At 40.1% G+C, this 19,940-nt stretch overlaps 2 protein-coding genes across 3 annotated transcripts; one reads left to right on the forward strand and one right to left on the reverse strand.

Annotated features, from left to right (window-relative positions):
• Positions 1 to 1,308: 1,308 nt before the first annotated feature.
• Positions 1,309 to 8,550, reverse strand: LOC141836352 (LRR receptor kinase BAK1). Of its 2 annotated transcripts, none has more exons than XM_074723820.1 (12): positions 8,237 to 8,550; positions 6,805 to 6,937; positions 6,616 to 6,687; positions 5,883 to 6,026; positions 5,113 to 5,184; positions 4,953 to 5,024; positions 4,756 to 4,868; positions 3,450 to 3,584; positions 3,038 to 3,379; positions 2,534 to 2,874; positions 2,098 to 2,453; positions 1,309 to 1,550 (listed from the first exon to the last, which is right to left on the reverse strand). In XM_074723820.1, exons 1-11 carry the CDS (start codon positions 8,328 to 8,330, stop codon positions 2,139 to 2,141), a joined length of 1,833 nt encoding a protein of 610 aa, XP_074579921.1. In that variant the 5' UTR covers positions 8,331 to 8,550; the 3' UTR covers positions 1,309 to 1,550; positions 2,098 to 2,138. The 2 variants fall into 2 exon arrangements, with proteins under 2 accessions (XP_074579921.1, XP_074579920.1); XM_074723819.1 differs by having other exon boundaries at positions 2,534 to 2,928.
• A 6,435-nt stretch (positions 8,551 to 14,985) lies between these two features.
• LOC141835715 (proline-rich receptor-like protein kinase PERK8) lies at positions 14,986 to 19,580 on the forward strand. The gene is made up of 8 exons (XM_074723089.1): positions 14,986 to 16,233; positions 16,396 to 16,809; positions 16,945 to 17,031; positions 17,131 to 17,201; positions 17,277 to 17,353; positions 17,435 to 17,582; positions 18,897 to 19,058; positions 19,261 to 19,580. Exons 1-8 carry the CDS (start codon positions 15,534 to 15,536, stop codon positions 19,432 to 19,434), a joined length of 1,833 nt encoding a protein of 610 aa, XP_074579190.1. The 5' UTR covers positions 14,986 to 15,533; the 3' UTR covers positions 19,435 to 19,580.
• Positions 19,581 to 19,940: the final 360 nt, after the last annotated feature.

A 19,940-nucleotide genomic window follows, 5' to 3' on the forward strand; every position in this document is an offset into this window, starting at 1 on the left:
CTCTGATAGTCAGGCCTATAGCATTGGTGTCTTTGGCTTCAAAGGTCTCACAAGGTATAAAATCTCTGTGGCTTATAAAGACGGCAATAAGCGAAAGGTTGGTGAATGTGCTACTGTTCCATTGCGAGTTGATGTTGAATCTGTAGAATGCTGAAATTGCAAACATTATATATCCAACCGCACCATTTTGCATTGTCGATACGATGGCTGCGGAGTCGTACTTAAGAAGGCGGCGGCGGCAAACCATGTACATTGTGATGAATGTGGACAAGCCTTTCAACAAGGTCAGTTGGAGAAGCACATGTGGGTGTTTCTTGAACCACTTCACTGCCCACGCGAAGTGATGCTGGAGAAGGAACAAATGGTATGCAACTCTTGGTTTAGGAGCTAATTTTTTTGCAAGTTTCGCATCCTCAGTGTTGAAGTTCCTTTCATGTGTCCATTGCTCCAGATACATGATCACACAGATCTTTCATATATCTTTTCGATGTATTATATGTTCACGAAAAGTTCTGATCAATCAGAGTGAAAAACATTAGGGGCATCAGAATGATATGACGAAGCTCAATTGACGATACGGCGTGTAGCTGGCCCGTATGGCTTCGTCTTGTTGTTGTTTCATTGGATCTGTAAACCATTTTCCTGCACAAAGATTGACTTGTTGCTTTTGTTTCCATTGCATTCTCTATTAGCTTTCATGACAGTTTCTCCTAATTCAGTAGATCATTTCTTCGACCTATTTTGTAGCTTCTCAATTTATCTCCTCATAGATGATTGTGAGACCGACCGTGTGAGACCGTTGGGATAACAGATTCTACCTTTTGCTGTAGTTGTAAACATGAACCATGATTCTAGCTGTTTTGACATCGATACCTTCATTTTCTCATGTGATAAAGGTCGAACACCAATCTTCGATGTGCCCGCTTCGTTTGATAACTTGTCGCTTCTGCGGAGATATGGTGCGCGCCAGTAATGCACCAGCCGATGCTCGGGATCGTCTCGGAGGGCTTCACGAACACGAGAGTATCTGCGGGTCACAAACAGCTCCGTGTGACTCATGCCGGCGTTCAATCATACTGAAGGAAATGGGTCTCCATGTCCATGTCTCATGTATCTTTGATTTTGTGTTACTTTAAATGTATGAACAAAAAGAGAATGAAACAGCCACTATGAACAGGATTGATGAATCAGTCTAGTTTGTTTGTATGCATCAGTAATTTTGAAAGTGAAATCAGAGAATATTCACAACACATTTAAATCACCTATCTTGATATTTCCAACATAAATCTATCGATATAACTATAGATCTCATAGATCGTATCTGAAAATCTAGATAAAATCTTAATATAAACAAACAATGATTAATATTCCTTGTATATGGAATTGGTGGTTAAAATAATGGATGCAGGAAAACACATGTACACAGTACACTAGTAGCACTATTCTTGATTATATCTGACAAATTACCCAGGAATTTGTTTGTTGCATGATCCGGATTGCTTACTCGAGTGAAATATTGCTAGTCATAGAGAAGGTGGTCGGCTCATCTCCTGCACAATTAGACTAAAATTTGGATTAAAAGAAAGGAAAGTGAACAGTAACAACAGGAAGATAATCAAAAAAATTAGGCAACCCATTTTGATTTTTTATCAAAAGGGATTTCACCCTACTGTTCAACCGTGTACAATAACTCAATTACCCCTGCAGGGCTGTACTATTATCTCCTGGTTAATTTCTGAACCGATCAGACGCATTGTAACAGTTACGAAAACCGTAACGGCTACAACGTGAATAGAGATTCACGTTATAGCAGTTATGAAATCGTAATTTGCTACAATGTAAATAGAAATTCATGTTCACATTGTAGCAGCTACAGTTTAATAGTTGTTATAATGCGATTCAAGATTTAAATGGGAGATAATAATACCGAATGATTGAACAATAGGATGGGATGTCCTTTTCATTTAAAAAAAATCAAAATAGGTGGTCTGATTGGAAGAAAAAAAAAACACCCTTTTGATTTTTGCTAAAAAAAAACTGATCAGTTGCCATAGGATACATGAACAGAACAAATCTAACTGGAAACAGAATGGGCACCTGGGGTGGACAGGGTCGGGGATGAAGTGATGTAATTGTAATCACCTTGGCCCTGATAATTCCACTGCACGAAGATTGTCTGTGGAATCGATTACCCATTCAGAGTTGCGGTGTGGTGCCATCTCAAACTCATGGCGCACCACTTCCACTTTCAGCCACTGCTCCCATCGCTCTGCAAGACCATCACCTTCGATCATTCTCACGACTTCTGACATCTTGGGACGATCGGTTGGGGAACTTTGTGTGCAGAGCAAGGCAACTTGGATAAGTGATTCCACCTCTTCCCCTATATAGTTGCTGAGCAAGTCTGGATCTACTAACATTTCGAGCTTTTTCTCATTCAGAAGTCCTTTCACCTGGAAGCAAAATTGAACTGTATTTAAAATCGGGTCGAAGCAATTCGTTAGCATGTTCGAAGAAATTTGTTTGTCTTTACCCAGTCGAGCAACATGACATCCTCATCATTTGCGAGCCGAGCAAGATCAAAAGCCCTTTGCCCAGTAATGAGCTCCAGAAGCATGATTCCGTACCCAAAGACATCAGTTTTCTCTGAAGACTTTCCTGTGGATAAGTACTCTGGAGCAATGTGACCAATTGTTCCACGAACAGCAGTTGTAACATGCGTATCCTTATAGTCCATGAGTTTAGCCAAGCCAAAATCACCCACAATGGCCTCAAATTCTTCATCTAATAGTATATTAGCTGCTTTGACGTCCCGATGAATGATCTTCGGATCGCAATGATCATGCAGGTATGACAAGCCCCTTGCAGCTCCCACTGCGATTCGCATTCGGGTAAGCCAATCAAGTGGAGGTTGAGATGGAGGTCGCTCTACACAAATGGTCAAGAATATAGACAGAAACTTCAATCGAGATATTTCTTTGCTATCATGCTTGGAAATGTAGATACATAGTGTGTGGTGTGGAGGACGAAAGACTACCTCTCAAGCAAGATGCCACACTTCCGTTAGCCATGAATGGATAGACAAGCAAACGTTCAGTCGGTGTCATGCAAAAACCGCGAAGGCGGAGCAGATTTCTGTGAACTGCCATGCTGATCATCTCAACTTCTGTCTGAAATTGAAGCTCACCACCTGGCGTGCGCTCTTCTTTTAACCTTTTTACTGCTACTAATGAGCCATCTGCAAGCCGTCCCTTGTAGACCTTCCCAAACCCACCTCTACCAAGAATATTTTTGTTGCTGAATCCATCAGTCGCAACTTGAAGTTCACGCAAAGAAAATCGTTTAAGCTGGCCAAGATGAACTTCTGGATCTTCTTCAGCTGTGCAGTACAATTTAAAATATAAAATAATGTTCCTATTATAGCATATGAATCGATCAAGTAAACTAACCAGGTACATCAAAGAAATGTTCCTGCGGTTTGCGGCGCCGCCACCATGCAAATCCAATTGCAGGTGCAGCAAACAGCAAAGCAGCACCAGCGGCAACTCCCCCAGCAATTGCTCCAGTGAGGGACACACCATTTCCTAGTTAAAGATAATATGCATGCATTACTATCAAAGTTCATTATTTAGTTTCTCATTCGTAGACTAAATGAGGTATAGGGCTATAAATATACCAAATGATAAATACCTGATATGTTCCGAGCTCACTTATGTTTGTTTGAAAAATTAAGTGAACAAACTTGACCATTTTTTAGATTTTAACAACATAGGATATGAAGAAGAACATAAATATGATCAAACTCTGTTCTTCGTGTTTATAAGCAAAGCTCGTGAATAGTTTATCAACAAAGCTCTTTACAAGAAATCCACAAATAAAGCTCGTGATTCATCCCTCATGAACTATCTATGCATCATGTTTTTGAAGAAGTTTATTAGTAGGCTCAGTTAAGCATTCATATACTTGAAATTTACTACTTCATATGTTAAATACTATGCTTGCACAAAGTTGGGAAATTGTTTTCCATGTTTTTCAAAAGATGTAGCTCAAACAACAAATACAATTGTATACACGGGTTTTCTAGTTGTAACAACTACAATCATTTTTATTAGGCTTTTACAAATTTAATAGACTTAAGTCACTAATATTGTGGCATGTAACCAAAATTCTGAGATGATTTTAGCATTACTAAAACTTTGAGGAGCAATTTGCAAAAGAGTAAACCCTAGCAAACAAAATGAAATTTTCTTAAAAGTTCATGTAACGGATCTGGATGAATGGAAAGGGACGGGGAAAAAGTCAAAACAAGGAGAAATCATATAATGTCCCATTCAATTTAGCAATAAGGAGACTTACAAATGCATGTTAATCAAGATAAATTCTGGAGTATGACTAAAGAAAATACTACAAAAATTAAGAGATCCAAGATAGCAGTTGATTTAATGAGTGAAACTCTCTTCAACAGAGCCCAATTGTAAGAATAGGTTCGTGTTCATGCAGTTGATCTAGAATAGATTCATGTCCATGTTCATAAGTTACTGCTTGTTATAGATTTGGAGAAAGCTCTTTGTTCCCCAGCAGAAAACTATATTTAATGAAAGATGCACATGGTTTACTGCACCATTTACATAAAAATCCATCCATAGGAAATATTCTTAACATATGTAAACAAGTGTATATTTGAGTTCTTTGCTATGCACAAAAAGAAAAATGTGACCATGCTTTTGGCACGAGAATAAGCTTCCTACATATCACCTTGTGAACTTATTGGTGTAGGAGGATTGTACGGAGGAGGTGGAGAAAATGGAGGAGAGTCTGGACATGGTCTCGAGGTGCCAGGTCCACATAATTGAGGATTGTTGGCAAAACTGCAATTATGTATATATTGAGAATCTTAGCATCATTATGTCAATAGCTTTTACTATTCTCCAGAATATAAAATGGCAAAATACCTTATTGGAGTGAATAGTGAAAAGGAACCAGTTGATGGAACTTCTCCAGATAGATCGTTGTTTGATAGATCCCTGGATGTTTGTGTCAGTTATGACTTATGAACACCATAATAAAAAAAAAAGTAAAATGAAACAGAATATAGAAGACACGGACACTCACAGAACTTGGAGCGAATTGATCCGTGTCAAAGATTCTGGAATTTGACCTGACAAGCTATTGTTATTGAGTCGGCTGCCCTTCCACATATATTCCAACAGATGAGAGATTAGGAAACCGTGTCATTGCTTCAAAAATAATGTCTAAATCAGAATACACTATTGAGTAAACACTGAAAAAAGCACGAGTTTATTCTATCATCATATTTTTGTGAGGCTACCTAGTAGATTTTTTCAGCAGGTGATCTTAGTCCAAACTCTGAAGCTAAAAAACTATTTTATCCTTCTTATATTGTTTTTCTGGGAGTCTTCCTTCTTGCTTCAAGATGGATTGATTTACCACCAAATATATTATATTTTCCTCAGCAAATGCATGGCATGACTCCAACTACCAGCAAGCATGCTCAATGCCCATATGAACATAGAAATAATGAGCAAAACTTGATGGTAAATTTTGACTGCTTAGTTTGGGTGAAATTCAATGGTCTGTGTGTCAATTCAAGGTCAGCATAGAATTTCGTAGTTAATGCTTCAAGAAATATTAACTACTTAAAAGGTTACAGCAACAAAAAACCATATGTAAGGCTTTCTGTAGTTATTACTTTGCATGATCCTGTATACATGCATTGCTAGTTTCAATGGTCATCAACTTCTAAACAACAGGCAACCAACAAAATGGTTCTTATAATTAAATATGCAAAGAAATAAGGATTACTTAAGGAAAAGAAGAATGAAGAAGTGCAAATTAATTAGCCAAAGGATGAGTATTCATACAGAAAACGGAGCCGCACAAGGTTCCCCAATGTATCAGGTATTCCACCAGTGAGATCGTTCAGATATAAGTCTAAGCTCACAAGGTTTCTTAGATTCCCCAGTTCAACTGGTATTGTCCCACTAATGTTATTACTGTAGATTTCCCTGCCATGAATGTTTTCATAAATAACAATTAGCAAGAAAGAACTAAGTAAAAGCCATTCAGGTGAACAGAAGTACTCTATAAAAGAATAATTGGAATATCTTAGAGTATGAAGAACAGGTTTATACTAGGACGGTGAAAAAGCCAAAATCATTAACTCAAGGATTAAATACTGCTTCTCATCACCTTAAACAGGTGATATGGAGCTGTTCTAATTGATGGCTACCTTCAAGACAACTTGAAGACAATGGCACCAAGCAAGTGATGTCTTCAAAAATCTTTTCTTTGGAACCTGAATGAAGTTTTGTATTCACATTTTTTTACTTGCCAAAAATGATTCTATTATGACACCAAATAGGTTTTCACTGTTCTGATTTTTTTTATTAAAAACTCTATTAAATCCTCAATTTCATTTTATAGTTTTCAGAATATTATTGTAGACCAAAAATTTCCTTAAATTTTCATTATAATTTTTAGTAAACAATAATTATCAAAGAGAACAACATACGTACAAATTTTCTTAATAGTGGCGTGAAGTCACCATGCATGAAAGAACATGAAGATAGCTTGCAGAAATTATAACAAACTTACAAGTACTGCAGATTTTTTAACTGACCAAGTTCAGGGACTAATTGGCCAGATAATGCTGCATTGCCTAGATCACTGAAAGAAATTAGACAAAGAATATCCATAAGATATATGTACAAACAATATAATACTATGATAAATGAAGACAAAGCTTGATTTTCAATGTCATAAATCTAGCATATGTTTGCTTACACTCTTATGACACTATTTTCATTGCTGCATGTAACATGGAACCATGTACATGGGTTGACAAGAGTTGGATCCCAACTTTGCAAGACATTGTTTGGATCAACAAGATTGGTCCTTAAACTATGCAGTGCATCACCTGTTGAAGAGGAACACCGAACATTAGAAATGTGTTAAAGTTCCCATAGAACTGCATAAAGAAGCCTAGTGATACAAAGATGTGTTGTCTGATTTCAGGGATCAGTGAACGAAAAGACTAATACAACAAGAGAGTGATAAAAGGCAGAAATTTAAAATAAGATAACATGTAGCCTTGCTAAAGAATTACACGTGATGCAAATTTTATCAAGTTACCACTAACAATTCAAAATATTTCGCAAATGACTATGTTTTACAATAACTCAAACTTCTAAATAGTACTGATAAGCACCACCATCCAAGGATTATTCATCAATATGAGATCAACTGCCAATTATACTCAAGAACACAGGAACAATTAACTAAGTGCAAAAACTAATGAGTGGGTTGTGAAATTAGCACGATACCAACGACCAACACCTATGAAATCCATATCTTAAGTAGCCTAAGCTAGGGTACTCCAATTTGAATTTTTATTGGTTTATCTCTAGATGCATTTCCATCTATAGTTCAGTTTTTATTTAGTTTGAATGTATCATTATAAAAGAATTGTTTCAAGTTTATCAGTATTTTGTTAATAGTAAAAAATCTTAAATTGTTACAAACTTCTTAGACTAATGATACAAATCTTTGAAGGTTTAAGTTCAGGCTCGCCACCAATACTAATTTTAAGGTTCAACATATAGTTCTGCAACAGATTCACTTAGAAGAAGGGCATTGATAAAGACGTGATGTTAAATGATTGTAATGGATTGAATAATAAGAACAGGGTGACATGTTACTAGCAAAACGGATCAAGAGTTAAGAATCCCTTTTATGAACGAAAGGATTCATCATGATTATGGATTCATAGAAGTCAAATCTTACGCTAAACCAGTTTTAAAAAGTTGGATATGATTGGTGGTCTCATAATAACAAGAAAAAGAAGCTCTCTGCATAGCCATATTCCTTAAAAACTCGTCTTTTACATCACAAAGGCAAAAGCCTAGAATCTTAATTATTGAGTGTGTCGAAGAAGAAAACTAATCATCAGTAGAAAGAAAAAGGAAAGTGCCTAAAGTAATTCCAACCTGAACTGCTCGATCTAACTATAAAAGCTTCTGTTGTACTCCGAAAAGGGTCAGCCACATCTACATCTAATTTAAACTAAAAAAGGAGACACATCCGACTCCTATAGCTATGGAACAAAAGAAAAACCAACTAAATTTTCTAACTCCTTCACTTAAAAAGCTCTTACTACCAGCAAATCGTCCGAGTGGAGAAAAAACAGCATAATCCAAACAAGAATGATAGATCAGACCTTCCAAGTTGGAGCAAACCAGAACCAGGGGGCGGAATACCAGCAAAAGCCATAAAAACCAAGAGATCACGATCCTCCATTCTGATCTCGACATCCCTCCAGTAGCACCGGCTCTACTCGAGATCCATAGGAATTGAACCCTATCCCGTTCAAATTTCCCGAGGAACTCAAATTTATCACGATTTAAGAAGGGAAAACAACCTATCTGAGCTCCAATCCACCGCGCATCAATTGAACCAGAGACCACAACGCGATCAGTCAGAGATCGATTCCAGTAGCAGCAGCATCCAGTGGCTCCTCTCTCTCTCTCTCTCCTTTCGAAGCTCATTTTGTATCTCCACGGATAGAATCCTTTTAATAAATGAACCCATCGTCCCTATGGATCAATTGTACCCCAGCAAATACTCGGCTTTCATTGGATAATGGTTCCTCATCCACGCGGACCCGCTGTTTTTCCACCAGCAAATAGACAGGTGAACGCGTGGGTAAGCTGCTAGCAGTGTTAATGTAGTCATTTTCTTTTTTTCGCTTTAGAAGAGTAAGGCCACGGAAAACGTACCGTTGAACGGAGATTGGACAGCTGCACGCGCCGGATACGGTACAGGAACTTTACGGAACAGGGCGAAGGTGCCATCGACTTTTTCCCACTTTTCGATCGACAGATACGACGAGAAAGCTGCACTGTGTTGGTTACGATACAGCTGATGCATTGCTTTGGAGCACGTGTGGATTGGTCAAGCCCCGCTCCCCGTGAGGCCGCGACGGGATTTTTCCGTTCGGACAAGGACGTGCCTCTGAAATAATGAGTCGTTACGAGGATGGGCGCGTGTCGGACGATGAATGGGTGAGATCTCCGCCAGCTTGGGAACGGACCGATATGGCAAAATAACGGGAAATTCTCAAAAATGCCCGGCTAATTTTCCAAGTTGTTTTATTGCAGAAAACACCTTGGTTTAAAGTTAATTACAACATTCAAAAATTACACCTTGATCAACAATGACTGTAGAAAACACCGCCGGTGAAGGAAGTTGCAGGCGATACGATACTGGAGGCGGAAGCCAGGAAGCAGCATCCATGTAGCCACCAAGCAGCAGTATCTTCGGCAAAAGGCGTCGCCGGATCATCAGCAGGGAGGCGGTAGCTAACCGATCGATTAGCACATGAAATAATCGAAATCGTAGTAGCACGTCGAATCGCCGGTGAAGGAAGCCTGGAGGCGATATTGGAGGCGGGAGCCACGAAGCAGGTTCAGCTTCAGCAGAAGACGTCGCCGGATCCTGCACATCAGCAGGCGGCGCCAGGAAGACCGCCGTGCTCCTCGGGATGTCCTCGCTGCAATTGCACCGGCAGCAGCGACAACGTGGAGGCAGAGACCGAGGAGACAGATCTCCGGATGCATTGGAAATTAACCGCCAGAGGACGAGGAAATCGAACTCGATCGATCGGGACTCAGCCGTGCTGCCGAGTTCATCGTAGATCGTGTAGGCGTTGCTGCAGGAGGACGAGACGGCGACCGCAGCGATGCCCAGAGGAAACGGGCGGATGCCGGGCTGGCGCTTAATCTTCACCACAGCCGGGCTGCCAGAGGAGGAGTCGGCGACCGCGGGGAGGCCGAAGCCTGGAGGAAAAGATCGGACGTCGGGCTGGCGCTTAATCTTGATCACCTCAGTAGGCTTCCTTCCCTTCTTCATCCGCTTCGTCGCCGGCGGTGCACGAGAAGGATCCAGATGAACGCAACAGAGCCGGCGGTGCCTTGCGGCGACGAACGATCCAGATGAAGCGAAGGAGGAGAAGAAGCAATTGACGGTCCAGATGGAACTAGCTGTTGACTTGGTTTTGTCGATAAATTGAACCGACGTGATGTCGTCAGCCAGCTCGCCCATCAAACTCATCACTACCGTTCATCACACTGGAGTCGGACGGTTCCAATTGACGGAACCCATGACGCAGTAAGTCTTTTGATGCGGACGTCCCACGGCAACAATCCCTCGATGACCCGACTGCCCGCATAAATCCGCTTCCTTGAGCCCCAAGTAACACGGTTCCAAAACCTCCTCAATCAAATCGTGCTCGCGGCCGCGCTCGAGTCCGGCGGCGTCGGCGCTCTTCCATAGCCTACCTTCTCCTTCATTGGGCATGATGAAACTGCCAACAATCTCCATCTTCGTCATCGTTGCTCCAGTTCTCCTGTGCCCGGCGGCAGCCACAGCTTGCGATCCGATGGAGCCGAGCTCATGTAGAGGTGCAATGCTGACGTCGGCGCTCCCCACCGCCGCGTGCTGCAGCGAGCTCAAGTTGGCCTTGAACAAGTGCTGTGAGTAGGTTTGATGTTGCAGGTTTCGAGTGGGGTTTTCTTATGTTTTCTGAATCTGTATGATCTTCGATGAAAACCTTATGCGATTGACAAGGATATTGATAACCCCACGTTAGTCTACAAAGTTCAACTAAGATGGAATGCTACCATGAAACCTCAGGTTCTCGGTGAAACGATACAACAAACCATACACCCATAGAAGAACAATGCTAACCTAAAAGGGGGAAATCAACAAACAGGTTCTTGGCAATCCCAACTTGCATGTGAATAAGGTAACAACATCCCACTAGACAATGCATGTCAACTATTAGTAGCTTCATATTGGTACTAAATACCATGAATTGGTTTTACTTGTATGTGCGAGTAGCACCATATTTTAGCTCTGGTTAACGCGTAATTGAGGAAATGATGACCATTTTAACAATATCAGACTCCAAAGTCTTTGTATGATTGTATCAAACAAGATCGCCAGCTTATGCAACTTGTACCGAGTATAATGTGTATGCTTTTGTTTGCTTTACATTTTACTCAATAGCATGGGTTGATTTTTGCTTGTATGTGCAACTAGTCCTGGTTTGTTCTATATTGTTAAAAGGGCAAAGATTTGCCTATTAGATTAACTTTCTATAAGCTCTGATGCGGGTGTCGTAGGGGACGTGGCTCCTTCTGGTGTAAAAGTCAAGAGTCATGCGAAGGTCAAGGTCCGGACCGATGTGGTAAGCCGGGTCAACGCGGACCCAATCCCACCAGAGTGGGATATCTGACACCTCGAGCTCAGACCGTCCTTCGGACGCAGCCTGGGCTCAGTCCGGGGTTCGACTTGAGATCCCGAAGCCACCTCGGCCAGTCTCTCGTCTCGGCCAACCTTGTCTCGACAATCTCAGACTCTCGTCTTGACCAGTTTCGTCTCGGCTATCTCAGGCACCTCGTCTTGGTCAGTCTCGTCTCGGCCATCTCAGACATCTCGTCTTGGTTAGCCTCATCTCGGCCACCTCAGGCGTCTCGTCTCGGCCATCTCAATCGTCTCGTCTTGGCCATCTCAAGCGTCTCATCTCGACCTCTCGACCACTCCGCCTCATCCTGGACTCCACCTGTACGTCTTCGGTGAACCACTATCTCACGTGCCTTGCTAAAGGAGAACACGAATATTCTCACGGACATGCAGCAGTCTGAGGATGTACAAGTGGTTACGAGTTTATTAGACTCGGTCCTCTCAGATACCCCTCTTTCTGCATATAAGGAAACGACTGTCGGATCTGGTCCCTTTGCAGGATATTATACGGGCTATCCCGTCCAACGTGGAGATGCCTTGAGCAGGCTATAAAAGGCTTAGCCCACAACCTTATTCCAAGTTTGATTTCGAAAACTCTACTAGTGTTATCTTCTCTCCTACATTTCACCATCTGCCTCAGAATCCTAACTTGAGCATCAGCGTGGTCTGTCAGGACTCCCCGACACTAGTCTAACCTCTCTTTCAAGTGTGTTTCAGGTTCGGATCGTCTCCTGCATCCTAGCTCATTCAGGAGGTCGCTCACGTCGGATTGTTCATTGATTGGTGGCTTGACAATCCGCGGTATTTGGCCGGAACAACCTCCAAAATAAAATGTTTCATTCTAAGGAAAAGACCAAAATCTTCTAGGACAAGTTACAAAATGGTAGCTACATGCCTGAAGCTTGAGTGAAAATCACAAACTACTATTCATGTGCTTAAGGAAAATGGACGTCAATTGTATAGAATCACACATAGGGGATAGTAAAGTACAGCTCTGCCTCTATAATCTCGCCTATGCATGCATCTTTTGGCTATGCTTAAACTATTTGTGTATTGTTTAATGTTTATCGTTTAGTTCTTATTAGTATAAAACTTTTGGTGTTTGCAGGTATTGCTGTTGATGTCACGCTTTCAGATGGCGTTCCTAAGGCAGAAAAGAGTAAACTTGAACAAGAAGCTTTGAAAGAAGTTTTTTTTTCCTTCCTGAATATGACTCTCTATTGTGTCTATATATTAGGATGGCAATTCATATTGTCTCATATTAATCATGTTAAAATGTAGGTGTATCATTCATATCATTATAAAATATATGAAATAGTATAAAATTAATTAAATATTTGTTTACATATTATTAATTGTGTTGTGGGTCATGAATGCAGTTGCCAAGTATTGTCAGCTGATGAAATTCAGGAGCTTTGGTAAGCATAGGAGAATGCTTCTTCCATTGAAGGTAATTTTGCTTTAATTTAGATTATACATTGTTAATTTTGATGTGCTTTATTCAGTGGGGTTCTATGATAATTGAACAGTATGCTTGACCGGTTCATGTGGAAAAATTTTGAGTTTAGTTTGACCCAATCAACAAGTGTGGAAATGGACAAGAAACTCATTTTTTCCCCCAATATATTCATATTTAAATGGGGGAAAAAATATATATATATATATAATGTCTAATCTGTCCTCTTACCTAACATGAATTCTGGGTGTCTTTCTTATGATTGAAGAAGCTAAAAAAAATTAAATAAAACACAATATTCTCTTCTTTTTTTTCTTTCCTGCATTTCACTTTCTCCTTTTGTTTGTCTTTTCATAATCGAAGTGGTAAACACTTTGGTTACTGGTCAAAAGGCATGCAAGTTCATACTCTTCGTGCAATAATGATCTTCCTGAGGAAGTTGGTTGGGACGTCCTTTTTCTCTCAAGGGGCAGAACAGGCTGGTTCCTTGACTTAAAGCCTAATAGAAACACTTTTTCTAGGGCTTTTGGTTTTAACTTTTAATTATTCTTTGGCTCCACAAAAGTGAGAATTTCCCAAGTGGACCGAGGAAGTTCTCATAGTGGTGGTCATGGTGCATGCTTTTATTAGGTTACGCCAGTCGAGTTGAATTGACTAGATTGGTTCAATGATGACACAATCGATTAATTTTGAAGGTGATCTATTCGATTTTACGAAAAATTTTCATTGATTATTAGGATTTAGGACACTTAGATGAATAAACTCACCGATTAACCTTTATTGTTCGTTTCATTTCTTACCATTGTTCTATAGTTCCGGAGGCATGATCGAGCTATTAGTTGATGCAGAATGTCATTATACTCACGTCAAGCACTCCTCATGGTCGGCCTCACAGTCTAATAAAAGGAGGTAAATTAGGTATTGTAGATCAAGGATTTTATGTCTTAGTTGTTACGACTCGAATCATTATTTATTGATGCAAGTTTGCCACCCGATTATCAACTTAGTAATGTCGTAGCTAGTGAGGTTATGATCGAGCTATTAGTGAACTAGAATAAGCTAGTTGAAGCAATCAATCAACCTTAATTGGACGGTCCTACTTGTGGTTCTAATCAAGTCAAATGAATTGACTTGACTTTTTCTTCCATTCTTGATTTGGGGGTGAATTATTGTTGTATTTTGTATTTTTTAAATTAATTTTTAATGGGAGAAAATATAATATAAATTCGATATCCATGAGTAAATCATTTGATTTCATCAAAAATGTTTGTTTAGTTCACACACAAATTAAATTAAACCGAATCAAATTGATTCTATTCTACCGACATATTAATTTTGATCGAATAGAAGAATTAGGTGATGCATTTGACTAAGACAATCCACTTACTATTTGACTTGATCATCTTATCATTTGACTAAGGCTCTTACCAACTTAGTGGTTGACTTGACACCTTCCTAGTAGTTATAAATGAATCTATAAATATTTCTACAAGCATCTTCTCCAAATTAATGATAAGTATTGTTCTTGCATAATCATCCTTTTAATTGGGTGATAATGAGTACTACTAGTAAAGTAAATAATAATAATAATCGTTGCAACGAAATTATTTCACCATTTAAAAAGATTGAAAATGTTTATAAAAATAAAGATAAATCTTAGTCAGTCTCATGGATTCAATCCCTGAGGAGTGGCCGGTTCGGTAAGTTTCCCACCAACTATCGGAAAGGATAAATCGGGAAGTTCATATGACGTTTCCCATTTAAAAGAAAATTCTTGTATTAACGAATAAAAAGTTTGATTACAAGTGTCGATAAATCATAATTATTTATTTTTTATTTTGATCGTGTATAAATTATATTTTAAATTTATTCAGGGTGAAATCCGGAATTATCAAAAAAAATGTGTGGAAAAATATTAAAAATGGAAAGGAAAAAAATTGTCTACGCGTATAAAATGCTGGTTTACAGCTAGAAGTTAGCTCATAATGCAGCTTCGGGAACTACTACTGCCAGTTGAATCTGCGTCCCCCAGTCCATCGCCCCCGAAATCCAAACTCATATATTGAAATTGCGTCAAAGTCGTCCTCCACCTTCCGATTCAGTGCTGCCAGGACGGGTCGCAAAGCTGGGTAGGGTACTCAAGTCTCCAGTATTTCTCGTTCCTGTTCTTCCCTGCGGCTTATTCTTCTTCCGCCGGGCTGCTTTGCTTGCAGCGGTAGGTTCTCGCATTGTGAGATTGAGCTTTGTGCTGATCCCAATCTGGTACGCCTCCGTGCTTAGAGATACGTCTTTCGTTGAAGGTTGAATCTTGATGTGTTTCTAGGGCAAAAGCTTGAATCTTTGTGGGATAATCTGTTCCGTTAATCTCGTATCGTCCAGAAATGGTCGTATTTTTCTTCCGGGCTGTTGGTCGTGCCAATGGGCGTTCACTTTTTGGGGCGGAAATCAGGTTTCTGAAAGGACAGGAATTTTAAGTGCTCTTATTAGTGGAATCATCTGGCAGTCCTCCGAAATCTGTGCTTTTTCAGTTGGTTTGGAGGACTGCATTGGTGTAGCAGTTCATCGATTGTGGTTCGTGGATATGTGAATTGAAGCAGCTGCAGCGTCCGTGGAGATGTGAAGGAATTCTATCTTGGATTTGAAGAGTTCTCGGCGATTGAAGCCCTGGGAAATGGTGGCTCTGTGATGCAGGTGATCTTGCGAGCTTTCTTGAAGGAGACTGGTGGCTGCGAGGGCTATCCAGAGGAAGCAAAAGATGGAAGCTTTCTACTACACATCGCCGCCACCGCCGCCACGAGATGCCCTCTCATCGCCACCATCTCTTCGAAGTGGGTATTACAGCCCCAAGTTGCCGGCTCCTTCTGCCAGAGCGGATCCACCTTCATCCCCTCCCCTCTCGCCACCGTCTCCAGCTTCATCCTCACCAGCTTCTCAACCACGGAGTGCTCCACTTGACGGCCATTCTTCACCACCATGTCATTCTGTTTCAACACCTCTTTCACCAGCAATTGCTGTTCCGCCACCGCCACAGCCTTTGCCAGCTCCACCAGCTTTTATTCCTCCTATGATGCCAATCTATTACCGGTCGCCACCCCCACCGCCGCGATCCTTTGTTCCACCACCACCTCCCCCTCCTAGTTCTTCACCACCGCCCGAAATTCCCTCTCCTGTTCCATATAATACCAATCCTCCCCCGCATGTTCGAAGGCCACCATCACAGCCTCCACCTCCATCTAGACCCTCAGTGCATCGCCAACCTTTGAACAATGGCTCCTCAAGAAGCACAATGGGTACTACTGCAACTGTTGCTACATTCGCTGTTGTTGCAGGTTTTGTGATGCTTGGTTTTGTCGGAGCGGCTGTGTGGCTTGTGAAAAAGCGTAAGAAGCCACTCCCACCTATCAGTCATGGCGGAGATATCGCTGCGGCACCATCAGTGTCTACACTTACATCAGGTAAGGTGTATTTTCCATATCTTATTGATTCATGAATCAGCAAGCTTAAGTAAAGATGTGCTATTTGCAAATCTAAAATTAGATTCTCTTAACTCCTAGACCTATTCCACCATTATGAATCAGCATTTGGATTAGTAACCTAACTTTGTCTTCTCCCTTTAGATATATACCCTCATGCAAGATCTCCACCATATCCTCCTGTAAGGCATGGTTCTGAAGGGAGTTCTGGAATCCCTTTCTCACAATCTGAGTCGGGGTTAGGACATACAAAATCATGGTTTACATTGGACGAGCTATCAATGATTACAGATAACTTCTCACATCAGAACCTTTTAGGTGAAGGTGGATCTGGTTGTGTATACAAAGGATACTTAACGGATGGAAGAGAAGTGGCTGTGAAGAAGCTTAAAGTTAGTGGCACACAAGGAGAGCGCCATTTCAGAGCTGAAGTTGGAACTATCAGTCGTGCACACCATCGCCATTTGGTTTCTCTTGTAGGATACTGTGTGTCAGAGAATCAGAGATTACTCGTCTATGATTATGTGCCCAATAAAACTCTTTATTACCATCTCCATGGTGAGTAATGATTTTTATTCTTCACCGTTAACCTTTTTTTTCTGAGGACCAAGTTAATTTGCACAGGTCTTTGAAGCCTACCCATCAAACTGTATTTAGTTATACATGTATTCGTATCTGGCATTGCTTTCGCAGGGAAAGGAAGACCAGTAATGCAATGGGCCAAGAGGGTTAAGGTTGCTGCAGGGACAGCTCGTGGAATAGCATACCTTCATGAGGATTGTAATCTCTAATTTCCTTTCTTGTTCTGCTAGGCTTTGTTGACTTGAAAAAATCATACACTAAATCGGAAATTTTTGTCAATTTTATTTCTTGTATCAGGTCAACCTCGGATAATTCACAGAGATATCAAGTCCTCAAACATTTTATTAGATTACAACTTTGAGGCTAAGGTTACCATACATCTTGTTTGGTGCACTGAAACTGCCAGAACTTTGAATTGCAACTGATTTATTCTGATATATTAGGTTTCTGACTTCGGTCTTGCAAGGTCAGCCATGGATGGAAACTCACACGTGTCCACACGTGTAATGGGGACTTTTGGGTAGAAGACAATATGAAATTTCGATATTATTCAATGAGACTGACTATCTTTCGTAAAACTTACTATGCATTGCCTTTGCAGATACTTGGCTCCAGAGTATGCAACGAGTGGAAAGTTAACTGCTAAGTCTGATGTATATTCATTTGGGGTGGTTCTTTTGGAACTCATTACAGGACGGAAGCCTGTTGATTCGTCTCAACCTTTGGGAGACGAGTGTCTTGCTGAATGGGTAGGCTCTCTAACTGCAATCTGGACTGATTTCTTTAACTGCATTGCATGTTGAATTAAGGAGATAAATATCATTTGTTTGTTGCAATAAAATACGTCCTTTTTGTGTCATTTTTTGTGTGTAAAGTTTATAGGTTGTGATCTAGATGATGGTAAAAGAATCAATTGTCGAGCTGTATGAGGTAGGATTCCATAAACTTGCTCATAATGTACTAGATTATGTCACATTTCCCTTTTTTTTCCTTTGTACTTTACATGCTGAAAAAATTAGGTGGAAACTCCAATTACTTTCTGAAAATCCTTCCCTCTGTTCCAGACTTCAGTTGCTCTTCTATTTCTTTGCATTCTGTTCATCACATTGAGCTTGCCTTTTCATTTTATCATCATTCTTGTTCCTTTGATTAGCTCGTATTGTTCGCACTAAGCACACGTGAAAAAGAGTGAGTTTATATGTTGGTGGCCCTAGCAAAACAATTCAATTTCTAGCTGTTCATTCCATATTTATCTCAGATTTCTAGAAAATAATGACCGCCTACTTCACCTAAGCACTAGTGAATCTAGGTTCAGTAACCCAAGTAAGCATTGGATCAGGACTTTCAAGTTTCGCCTTCGGTCTTTTGCAGAACACATTGAGATTCTACTTGTCTTGGTTGAAAAGACTTTTATGCTCAATTTCCTTCCCTAGCCTTTGTGCTTAACGCAGTTAGTTCGATATGTATAATCTGAGTAAATATCAAAACCTTGATACTCAGCTCGTGTATGTGCTGTGTGGGTTATGATTCTCCTCTTCAAATCTCACTAGTCATCATATTGACAAAATTCTGAGATCTCTTGGTTTAGAAAGGTTTATAAGCATGAAAATTTACACGATCGTAATCAAAGTTATCGGAAAGTTTGACTTCCAATGTATTTTCTTCATTCTATGGTCATACCATTATTGGTTTAGAGTACTTTTGGGGGCTTCAAGGAACCATTAGATGAAGGTTTTGCGATCGTGTTTTTCAAAGAGATGCATCTAAAATAAGCCCAGAGATGCACGAATCATCGAGCAATCATCTACATAGGATGAATAGTTAATGTTACTGTAATCAAACAGGAATCTTGAATGCCAGGCACAACTTTATGATCACTCCAAGACTCACCCTTGCCGTGAAGTGCGATTATTTGGTTGAACATTCTTTCGACATACGAACTTATGCAATACTTTTTTCCTGTTTTTAAGCTTAAGAATCGCGTTGCTGAAATGCTAGCTGTGGTTTGGAAAGATTCATTTGAAATGTATCAAGAGATGGAAATTGACTGCTATCTCATCCAGGCTCGACCGTTGCTAATCCAAGCTCTTGAAAATGGAGATTTTAGACGCCTACCAGATCCAAGGCTCAACGGGAACTATGACCGCGACGAGATGCTTCATATCATTGAGGTAGCAGCTGTGTGCATTCGTCATTCTTCTACCATGAGGCCTCGGATGACTCAGGTAAAATCCAAGCACTACATTCTACAGCCAAGTGATCTACTTCCTTTCAGTTAATCTTCAAAGATATATAGTGTCTACACTAGTCTTTATGCCTTTCCTGTTCTTTCGCTTATATCGAAAGGTCGAACAAAGTTAATTGTTTTCGCGGTCTTCTGTCTTATCTTTCGCGGAAGACTTGATCATTGCCTCATGGTTTGTTTAGGTGGTGAGAGCTCTCGATAACTTGACTGAATTAGACATAAACAATGGTGTGCCACCAGGCCACAGTGAGAGCTTTGATTCACCAAAATCTGAAGAAATCAGAATGTTTCAGAGGATGGGATTCGGCAGCGAAGAAGACGAAGATGAAGACATCGAGCATACTCGAACGAGATAAAACATATCGAGGAGAATTCTGCGGTACACTTTTTTCCCCCTCAGTCATTGTCTATACATCTGTTAAATTCTTGATGTAATTACTTCAACAATGTAATTCAGATATTGAAATTAAAATTTTCATCTTTGAATAAACTCAAACTCAAAGAGTAGAAGAGCCAAAACTGTGTTGCATGATCACACAAAATTCGTGACAGCATTGAATTCTTTTCTTATGATTATAAGATGTTCGAATCTCGGCGAAGCCGAGTAATATCCTTTTCTGTCGTGATTAATTGCAGTTTCTCGATTTACCTTTTCACAAATGGTCGTGGAATCGATCGTGTGGGGCCGTTGGGGTGGCGATTTTACTTTTTTTTGCATAAGAAAAAGATGTTTAAATATTCTCATGATGATCAATTTCAGAAGCTTAAACTCTGATTATTTTGGTAAGATATATTGATACAACAATAAATTAAATGTAGTAGAAAATGATAAAAGAGAAGATGTTTATAATAAAATTTTTGA

The sequence above is a fragment of the Curcuma longa genome, chromosome 10 (genome assembly GCF_044706935.1).
Source record: "Curcuma longa cultivar G26 ecotype Majalengka, Jawa Barat chromosome 10, ITB_CL_G26_1.1, whole genome shotgun sequence".
Classification (NCBI taxonomy): Eukaryota; Viridiplantae; Streptophyta; class Magnoliopsida; order Zingiberales; family Zingiberaceae; genus Curcuma; species Curcuma longa.